This window comes from Mastomys coucha, unplaced genomic scaffold (assembly GCF_008632895.1).
Source record: "Mastomys coucha isolate ucsf_1 unplaced genomic scaffold, UCSF_Mcou_1 pScaffold6, whole genome shotgun sequence".
In the NCBI taxonomy this organism is placed as follows: Eukaryota; Metazoa; Chordata; class Mammalia; order Rodentia; family Muridae; genus Mastomys; species Mastomys coucha.
The window spans coordinates 118102479-118113053 of record NW_022196912.1 but is presented as its reverse complement, the minus strand read 5'-3'; the positions used below and the strand labels follow the sequence as shown (position 1 = coordinate 118113053).

Genomic DNA, 10575 nt, shown 5'->3' with positions numbered 1-10575 from the left:
GCCGTCTCCTCCATGTCATCCAGGCCTCTAAGTTTCTCCGCTCTGCCCTGTACTGAGTTGGGTCAGGATGGGCCAAGGAGAGGCTGATGATTGAGTGCTGAGGAGTGCAGTGCTGCTTCAGGCCGCCTTTCAGGAGAGCAGACCTCTTCCCCAGTGTTACAGCTCTTAGAACAAAAGGCTCAGACAATGGGTAGATCATTTGTGCCCTTTACTTCCCTGGATAAGATATCTACATATGCAGTTTTGGGGGTCATTCAGATTTCAACAGCAGCTATTTCTCATTGGTTTGGGCTGAGAGTCTTTATTTGCATGTAAGAGGGCTTGACCAATATCAAGCACCTCTCCTGCTGGGGTGGCTGTTGGAGGTTGGGACTGAAACATGAGTTAGGGTCCCAGGATTTATAGCTGAATACCTTCCATCCCTTGCAGGCAGAAATTAGCTACTGGGGCTCCGGGGTACTAGACTCAAGGGAAGAAGAACAAAGACAAACTCCAGGTTCAGGAACATGTGCAGATGCTCCCAAGAGGCCTGAGAGACTGACAGTGACAGTACAAAGGCTCCTGAGCATGTGGGAGCCACAGAGATAGTCATTGTCACTGTCTAAGCCATCTTTGCAACAGCCAATCAGAGCATGATTGCCAGGATGGACACAGAGATCCACATGCAGACTCTACCCCAGGGTCCTGGGCACAATCATCAGAACTTGGGGAGCTTTAGGCTCACTTAGGGTTTGTGACTTTGGCCACAAAGAGGGTGGTCTGAACACCTGTGTGAGAGATAAGCATCAAGAATGGCCTGTCAAATTTCACAGTGATTTCTTCTAATCTTTTACGAATAGGAAGAATGACCCCTGTGGCAGCAGCTGCTTCTGTGCCTGTCTCAGCCACGTCCAGCACAGCCTTGTGGACTACCTGTGGGAAGAGAAACACATCACCCACTGGAGACCAGAAAGTAAAGAGAGGGTCTGGAGTAAGCAGTGAGTGCTGGCCTCTCTGCTGGGGAATTTCCTTGATCCTTCCTTGAGCTCTAAACCTGAATTTCCAAATCTCTGCTCAGGGTAGGAGATAAGGCAGGCTCTGTGTCTGCTTAGTGTCTGAATCTGTGATGCCCTCAAAGGAACTACAAACTGGAAAGCAGAGATAGGCAATGGCAAGGGTTTCCCCACAGGTTTCCTTCCTACTTTGTCAGAGGGAACCGCCAGGGTGTTGGCCAGCAGTACAGGTCCCCCTATTCCTCCTGCTCCAGCCTCCTTGGGATATACAACAGCAAAGCACAACACATGGTTTCATATTCCCTGACTGCCACATCTTGCTTGTACAGATCCGAGCCTAGGGTTCTGAGTGAGCATTGGACAGAACATTTGTCACTGACAGGCTGTGCACCTAGGAATGTAGTATGAGTGTCTAAGAAGGCATCTTCTCTCCTATTCTTGGGGTTTTCATCAGAATTGCCAGAGATCCCTTGTTATTACTTTTAATATGAATATTCTGTGTGCTGGCCAAGAAGTACTGTCTCTGGGCTGTAGTGCAGAAGTTAAAGGTAGAAGTGATTTACCGTATAGTGTATTGTGTATGGCCCTGCAGTGTATTGTGTGTTGCCCTGTGGTGCAGAACAGGATGGCATCTATGGTTCTACAAAGAAACTATAGGCCCTTCCCCACAATGGTCACCAAGGTGATCTTATGTATTGGGTGTAGAGGATGGATATTTGTTAAGGAACCACAGAAATATAGGAGTTCTCAACATGCATCATCCCCACATGCCCACATGAACTTCATCATCCACATTAAGAACCCAATGTGAAGCACCTTGTGTTTGTTGTCTTACCCTAGACACCTCCAGGTTCTTGGCCCCTGTGATCCCAGATAGGTCTGCTTCTTTGGAGAAAATTTTCTTAATGCCCAGCTCTGAAAGGATGTCATCCAGTTCATAGTCAGTGGAGACTGAGAACTTGGGCAGGTAGAGCTCAATCTTCTGCCTGAGAATAAAAAATAGCAATGTAAGAATCCCTGGACTCCATGGCCCCCTCAATCCACCTATTGCTGGGTACTCTTTCCAAAGACAGCCCTCTCAGTGGAGAGAAGCCCTCTTTTCACCCATGCCTAGACAACTTGACTTTTTCTTCTTCATGCATTACCTATTCATCATTGCCTGAGAGTGTGCACAGTAGACAGACAACATGACTTGGTGCTAGCTGTTCCTTGACTGAGAATGCTTTCCTTCAAGATCCACAAATGCAATTCTCCCCTGCTGGAACAATCCTAGAACATCTTCTAACAAGACTTTATTTAAAATTGCACAGTGCATTAGACTCCAGCTTTCCTAATCCTTGGACACACCCCTTTTTAACTTCATCCTTTCTCACATTTTAACCTACTAAACGATGGTTAATTTAATTTTCATTCCTACACTCTTTCTTCCTCATTTACAAGAGGAACTCAAAGGGTACATTTGTGCTTCAGTCTCTGATATACTTTCAGAGTCTATATCAGATGGCACATAGTAGGTCTTCAAGTCTTATTCCGAGTATGGTGAATGATGGGTGTTGAGAGGATGAGATGGTTCCACAGTGCACAGCTGATTCTCAGAGCTCATCTCCTGTCAATCACAATCCCTTCTGCCTTCCAACTCACTCTAAATCTCGTATAAGTTACAACCTGTTAGAGGGAGGAAAACTCAGCTCCTTGTTCTAGCTGATCTCATCTTGTGAACAACAAAATGGACAGCAACTCAGGTCCCAAAATACATAATCAGGAGAGGGAAATTCGACTCAATTCCACCTGTCCCCTGGGGCCTCTACACCATTACACTGGGTACCTGTGAGATGCTGAGGTACAGGGACACTGGCCATCATGCCACAGCAGGACAGGGATCAAGGCCATTTTGGTTTTGGTTCCCATGGGCATTCACCTGGATGTCAGAGAGTCCTTCCACTTCTTCAGGGTCTCTGGTTGCAAGCTGGCTTCCACCTGCTGCATCTTGCCCTGGTCAGGGAGGATGAACAGGGCGCTGGCATTTCCTGCGTACTTCAGCTCTACCACAGTACAGTTCAGCTCCTCATCCCGGAAGTAGGGTGTGGTCAGTTTAATTTTCATCATGGGCACCTTCACAGATCTCTTCTCATCCAAGTAGAACTCAGACTCAAATGTGACATTGGGGTCAAAGGGCGTCTTCCATTTGCCTAAAGGTGAGGCAAATATGATCATGTTGTAACAGCAGTACAAACACTATACTTCCTCCCCACTTACGCTCAGCTCTTGAGTTATGACAGCAATCCATCATCTTCAGTCACTCAGAGTGTGCTTTCGTATAACGTATAATGAATTGGATAAAGCTTGGTAGTTGATCAAGCTGCTAGCTATGAGGGTTGTCTCTAGGCTTGGTTTAGAAAGGGAATTTAAAACCACAGCCTGGCTGCTTGAGCTCCTGACACAGTCAGTAATCTGAGGTGGAGCGTGTAGGAGAGACAAGAGTGAAGGTGGTGAGACTGGAGGCAGGGGAGGGTTGAGGCTCCCATCTTCCTCAGGGGAATGAATGATTTGTGGGACAAGTTTCAGGGACAGGAGAACAGCACAGACTGTGTTCTCCAACATCACGAGTAGTTCATAATACATAAATTGTTGGCTAAGACATGGGTAATGAGTCCTCACTCACACATGGGGCAGGACAGTCTCCAAAAATCACACATACCAGTTCAGGCTTTCCCCAAAATTCTACTTTCTGTCCCCACTACCAATGTACATTATGAGACTTGATAATGAAACAATTCCTTGCTCTTGGCATCTTGTAACCTAGGCATACATTCCCACCTCACACCAAGCAGCACTTGAGCTTGAGTCTGGGGAGAGTTGAGAGAGCCCTGTCCTGCAATATAACCCTTCAAGCTGTCAGTCTGCCTCCACCATTCCCAGGCCACAGCAGCTCTGGGGCCATCCTGAACTCCTGTCCTACAGTCCTCTTGTCCTTGGTCCTCCTGTCCTGTTTCCTCCTGTCCTATATTCATCTCCATTGCCATCTTTATTTTCTTCCAAAAGACTAGACCTACCCTACATCTACCCTGGACTAACTTTAATTAAACCCAGATTTACCCAAAATCTGGTTACATCATGACTTCTGTCAGACACCAGGGCTGTCACTTTGTTCCCTGTCTCTATCAGGGAGAATGTTGTGAGTGTGGTATCTCTCTGGATTTTCTCCCAGTACCATTATCTATAACATATCCAGCTGAAACTCCAACTATCTAGCATCCAAGTTTCATCAGACTTCTTGAACCAGGAGTATGTTTTGAACCAGGAGGCTAAATGGCTAGTTATTTTAGAAAAACAAAATTCCACAAATCAATTAGACTCTAAACACAAAACCCTGCCTGGCTGACACTTCCCCATCTCTAGTGGCTCTTATCTAGTTCCTGCTTCTCCATGTCCAGGACCAGTTCTTCACAGAAAAGGCTCAGAGGTGAAGTACTGCACAGTAACTGCCCACAGGGCCCTTCCCTAGTTGTGGTCTATGCTACCTTCTCTGTTCCCATTACTGTCTCTAAGCTCCTAATGATTGAGAAGTCCCCATCCCACCAGGACCCTCCTTTTCAGTGATCATCTTATAGCACAGGTATCCAGCCAAGATCCTTTCCCTCCACTCCTGAGCAGTGACACTCTTACCTTTAAAGTAGATGTAATTCACCAGCACCATGACTACAGTGTTATCCAGACCTGACATCAGTTCCTTGATCATCCCCTTGGTGTGATTGCTCACATAGTCATTGATGAGCTTTTCGGCCTCAGGAGGCTGCTGGAAGTTGGCCATGAAGGCCTCAGCCTGGTACAGAGCCTTTGTCTTCTCTTGGAATTCTGCCAGGATCTCTAGGCCCTTTTCAATAAACAAGGCGCTGCCTGTGCTGATCTTTACCTGGTCCTCTGGCTGACTGAGACTCTGTAGGAGGTGCCCAAATCCCTTGTGGATGTCTGCCTCAGGGGTCTCTGTGAGATTGAACTTGAGACCTTCTAGAATCTCTTGCAGGGTGTCTCCCTTTGCTCCCAGGGACAGGATGGCCAAGGCAGCTGAGATGCTAAGTGGAGAGAAGACAACATTTTTATCTGGATCCTGCAAAGCCAGCTTCTTGTAGAGGCTGAAGGCAAAGTCAGTGTTGATGGATGCCAATGCGAAACTGTCCAGTTGTGTCCCAATGCCTTGGTCTTCATGGAGTAGAGTGTCCCTTTCCAATATGCCATCTGGGAAGCAGAGGACAGCAGGGCAGATCCCAGCCATCAAGAGCCCCAGAGCTGCAATGAAGGCCATCTTCTGTGTTCTGCAGTCTGAAAAAAAAAAACATCCTTTGAGTCTAGAAGGACCAGCTGGTGTTCTGGACATCTCCCAGTTCTCTCCCCTGGCTGGCATTGTGTTCTGCTCTGCTGCTCTTTCTGCCTCTGTGACTTCCCACGGGAGGTGCTGTGGCCTCTCAGATAGCAGTACTATATATCATGAACTCCATACTAATATGGAGGAAGTGCTATCGAGGAAGCCAAGTTTTGTACTAGAGAACCAAGATCCAGAGATTTGAAGGGACATGTTAATGTTACAGAGCAAGCCAGTATAGGAGTAGGGGATGGGTGAGCCCTGTCTGTACTTTGGACTTGTGCCATTTTCAGCTGCTCTCTCATTAGGCAGAACTCTGGAACCCTGGAGTGGTTTTTATCACAGGTCCTATATTAGCCCTTTTATGACTAGTCTGAGAAATCTTAGTTCATTTGGTGCATGAAGCTAGGTGTAGGGAGGGTTAGTTGTGAGGCCGCAGGAGAGATTTCTGGTGCAGTGCAGAAGTCCTGGACCCATGAGAATGGGCAGTAGAAGGACAAATAGGAAAATGGTCTCTCAGTCTTGCCGGGTAACCAAATGGTGCTTTGTATCTCAGGCTTGGAAGGACTCTTGGTGGGAAGAAGAAGAAACAGTATAAGTCTGTGCTATCTGGACCAGATTTCATGTTGGCTATGTAGAAGCAAGCAAATTGGTAGACCTCTTTCTGAAGCTTGGTGAGGGGCCCAGGTTACATTATTCATAAGTGGATGGCTTGTTGTGGGCATTGGGAGTGGTTGCTGGGAATGTCTAGGGGTCCATCTTTTCTATATTCACCCAGTATGGGGGCCACGGGCATTCTAATGGACTACATTTGAAAGCTTACAATCATGGCTATCTACCGTTAGCCTCTGACCATTTGTTCAGGTGTAAAGGTGAAGGTGGATAGTAAATGAATGGGAGGCAGAGGAAGAAGTGGAGAGAGCAGAGAGGAGAGAAGCAAGATGAGAGAGAAGGGAGGGAAGAGAGAGGAGGGAGAAGTGAAAAGAGAGGAAGGAGGAGAGAGGAGAGAGAAAAACTCGAAGAGTAGAAGTTTGGGGAGAGGAAGGAGAGAGAAATGGGTAAAAAGAGGGGCAAAGATATAGGAAGACGGAGGGATAGAGGGATAGGGGGAGGCAGAGGGAGAGAAAGCAGGAGCAAGTGAAGGGAAGAAGGCTGGTAGAGAAGACTAGAGGAGCACACAGGGATCTGGTGAAGCAGTGGTGTGTGTTGTCTCTAAGCCACTTGTCCCCATTGTTGTGACATGCCTGCAGATGAGCTAGCGACCTCAACAACTTGGCTGCCTTTACCCTGTGCTTTACTTTCAGACTGATGCAACCATTTCTTTGGAAAAGCACTAAACAATATTTTCTGCCAAGATTATTTCTAGAGAATGAGGTTGCTTGGTTCATACAAAGAGAGATGTGTCACAGTGACTGAGCTATCTTTGATTCCCTAGCGGAGGATGAAGCCCGTCAGCTTGGCCAAGGGATCTGGGATCTAAGAGGGAAGTGGAATCTCAAACTCCCAGGCATCTATATCCTCTGTGATGTGAGTAAGACAGAGCTGCCGCCTCATCCAGAGTGATTCTGCAACAGTGCTGTCTCATCCTAGCTATGACAGCAGCATGCAAGCTGGGCATCTCTTAAAACTTCCTCCTGTGGAGTCAGAGGAGCATGTTCCATTTACTGTCCATGCGCATAGAACACACAGTCTCTGCATCTTCCACGGGCAAGAGAAACAGATCAGAGAGATTTTATGAGCCCCAGAAATGTTCCCTGATTCTATCCCAGTATCTCACCAAAGCCCTTGTCCCAGTCCCACAAACATAGGTTGTAGGCCATAGCCATTCCAGAGTCCTAGGAAGGTTCCTTCTGTCCCTGGATTCAAGGAACCCTGGGCATTACCTGAAGAGCTGATACCAGCCAGCTGCCAGCGTCTGTGATCGCTGATTCCTGATGTTCAGGGTTGCCGCTTGCCTGGCATCTCCCCAGTGCACAGTGATGCCTATTTATCCCCACGAAGGGCTCCTCCCTCCTCTTACAAAATGCTGGCAGGGACAAGCTGTGCTCTGTATACAGATTAGCATTGGGGAAGACAGGATGATTCCTGGTAACTTGGATTTGTAGTCTTTATCAGAACTACCTCCTGATGGGCCAATTTCCACCTCCTCTCTACAGAAGCACATTTGATCTCCTGGGCATGTCTCCTTTTTACCAAATACTTCAATGTCAATGTTGAAAGGGGCAGAAGTCAGAAACAAAACTGGAGTACATGATCTCTACCCTACATGTCACCAAGTGGTGCTGCAGCTTGATAACCTGAGTCATTTCAAAATGAACAATGAAAACTAACTAATTAAGAAAATTAGTAGCCCTCCCTTATACAAATATTAAATGAGCTAAGAAAGAACTCAGAGAAACAAGATCCTTCATAATAGCCACAATTAATATAAAATATCTTGGTTTAACTCCAACCAACAAGGAAATGTCCTTACAGGGCAACAGTTTCAATTCTGAGGAAAGAAATTGAGGACAATATCAGAATATGTCAAGATGTCCCATACTCATGGTATGGTAGAATTAACCTAGTAAAAATGACCATCTTACCAAAAGCAATCTACAGATTAAGTGCAACTCCCATCAAAATTCCAACACAATTCTTTACAGGCCTTGAAAGAGCAATTCTCAACTTCATATGGAAAAATCAAAAGACGCAGGATAGCCATAAACAAAACTTTTACTATAAAGGAACTTCTGGATGTACCACCATCCCTGATTTTAAGCTGTACTGTAGAGCAATAATAATACAACCCCATGGTATTGGCATGAAAACACACATCCTGACCAATGGAATCAAAGTAAGCGATCTGGAATCACCCACTGAGCAAAGCAAAGGTTTGGTGTGAATCACAGTTTCAAAGTCTACAGTTCAGGGTCTGCTGGCCCCAGTGCTGTCCTGAGTCTATTCCAAATATCTGTGACTACCTAATGCCCAGTTCCTGCCTCACTCCCTCTCTCCTCCAGGTCCTAGGCTCTGCCACCTACTGCCCTTTTCTGGATCTGCCTCCATGTGGCATAGTGGTGAAGCCTAAAGTCCTGCAGGGCATGGGGCATGGAGAGCAGTTCCTCTCCCCCTAGCACTCCTACTCAGGGTAGAGTAGTAGCCTTTCTCTCCATTCCCAGCTGACCAACCTCACGGGGCATATGGACACCTCCACCTTCATCACCCAAAATGAAAGGAGCAAAGCATCAATGTGTGTACACCTGTACAGAAAGTATCCAGGCAGCGTTCACTCAGCTCCTGTTTTCAGGAGTGGCCTCTAGTGACAACAGGGACACAGAGATTGTCACTCACACTCTGTGACTCCTGTGACAGCCTTCTAACTATATACTGTTATCAGCTCCTTTCATGGAAGAGGAAACTGAGACACAGGGAAACTTAGTTATTTCCCCATGACCACAGAGATAGACATTATGGCTTGTGGAATGTTCCTCCAAGTGTCTTGGTCACCCTTCCTGAATAGCAGTCCAGGTTGACAAGCCCCTAGGTAACCTTGATCATTGTCACCATGACCACCTTGTTCAATGGCCTATTAGTAATCATAGAGATGGCCAGGGAAAGAGGCTGACTGCTCCTAGAATGGTTCATTCTAACTAATTCATAATTGACCTCCTCCTCAGCTGAAGCCACATTGGATGAGCATTTACATGGGACATAAATATCTTCACATCCTTCTCCCATCTGGAGAGATCTCTCCTCATCCTTCTTTACCAGATTTCTTTCTCATATATTTTCTAAATATGCTCTTTGCAAACCCTTGACAATCTATTGGCAGTATCCATGAATCTGCGAAGAACTGCCCATGTGGCCTTGTGTTCTCCCAAGTAAAATGCATGGCCATGAGTACTGCCTGAATTTCTACCAACCAAGATGTCCCTTTGCTTCTGTCTTCAGTGTTGTCCCTCTAAGTGTTGCAATGCTCCATCTGGCCATGGCTCACTGCTGCCTACATAAGTTGCAGAACCATCAGTAAAACAGGCCCTAGTATTCTCTGCTTCAGTGAACGGATCATAGAGTACACATCATGAGGCTCTAGGTGCATAGTTAGCAGTAGACATCACTATCAATAATGTAGAAACCATAGTCATTTGGAACACTTCTTTATGTAACTATGTAGTGTCTTCAGGACCTGCTTGTGTCAGATCATGTAAATATCATTTCCTTTTAATAATGGCTTACTACTGTCCATATCCTAATTTATAACATTAGTGGGTCAAACAACAGCTAGTTCATGATGGGAAGCTGAGATAATATGGTAATACAGGAGTCTGTCACCAATTTAGTTGGTGGTGCTACCTGGGACAAGGGATCCTAAAAATGAAGCAGAATAAAGTCTCATGCAATAGCTAACTTTGTTCAGATTATCATCCAGTTTATACTCAGATGGTTAAACAGAGTCACCTCAATAAGTGTGCAATCACAAGGACAAGCCGCAAGTAGTTTAAACATAACAAATAAAAAACATACAAACCAACCCATGGTTTTCCATAGAGGCATGTAAACAAATGTCAATAGTCAGCTGTCAATCGTAATCCAAGAACAATTTAGTGTTTGGAAAAACCTTAGGTCACAAGACTCCTGTCTTGTTTTCTTGGAGTTTTCTCACAAGCACTCAGAATTCCCATAACGTGACTCTATTCGTGAACAGCCTTGACAGCAGCCTGGATCTGTTGAGGAGCCTTCTCTTGCCCCAGCCCTCTAGAAATCTATGAGCTCTCCAATCACTTGGTAAATGGGCAGAGCAGCCCATTCAAGTGAGGAATGTGCTGTCTCTAGAGCCCAGATAGACCCACTAACACTAACCCTGAGTTAGTGTTAACCTTCATATGTGGATATGTCTGCCTTTGGTTCACTATTTTTCCTGGCAGAGGAAAGTCTAAAGGCTTCACTTAGCCTTTCCATCTGGACTAAGGCTGGACTTCAATAACAAGAAAAGAGCAGAAAGCCTAACATACTCATGGATCTCTACTAAATGATAACTTGGTCAGGGAAGAAAAAGGAAAGAAATTAAAGACTTTCTAGAATTCAATGAAAATGAAGGCACAGCATACCCAAACTTATGTTTGCATGTTAAATGAAAGCAATGTTAAGGGGAAAATTCATAACACTAAGTGCCTTTGATGGGTTTGGTTCGTAGCGGCGCGTCTACAAATACCAGATACAGGCAGCTCTGCGTTTTTGGAG

The 10575-nt window shown here is 45.8% G+C and overlaps 1 protein-coding gene and 1 pseudogene across 1 annotated transcript; both read right to left on the bottom strand.

Moving 5' to 3' along the window:
• Positions 1 to 296: 296 nt before the first annotated feature.
• Positions 297 to 7451, bottom strand: LOC116079721 (serine protease inhibitor A3M-like). The gene is made up of 5 exons (XM_031355635.1): positions 7236 to 7451; positions 4659 to 5312; positions 2911 to 3181; positions 1828 to 1978; positions 297 to 912 (listed from the first exon to the last, which is right to left on the bottom strand). Exons 2-5 carry the CDS (start codon positions 5293 to 5295, stop codon positions 721 to 723), a joined length of 1251 nt encoding a protein of 416 aa, XP_031211495.1. The 5' UTR covers positions 5296 to 5312; positions 7236 to 7451; the 3' UTR covers positions 297 to 720.
• Positions 6784 to 10575, bottom strand: part of LOC116081105 — a 12414-nt pseudogene continuing 8622 nt past the window's right edge.

Excerpts from the sequence above, each read along its gene's own strand:
- LOC116079721 (XM_031355635.1), bottom strand. The coding sequence starts at position 5,295 with ATGGCCTTCATTGCAGCTCTGGGGCTCTTGATGGCTGGGATCTGCCCT. Across the intron at positions 3,182-4,658 it reads GAATTACATCTACTTTAAAG|GCAAATGGAAGACGCCCTTT; the intron begins GTAAGAGTGTCA and ends CCTCACCTTTAG. Across the intron at positions 913-1,827 it reads AGAACCTGGAGGTGTCTAGG|GTAGTCCACAAGGCTGTGCT; the intron begins GTAAGACAACAA and ends CTCTTCCCACAG.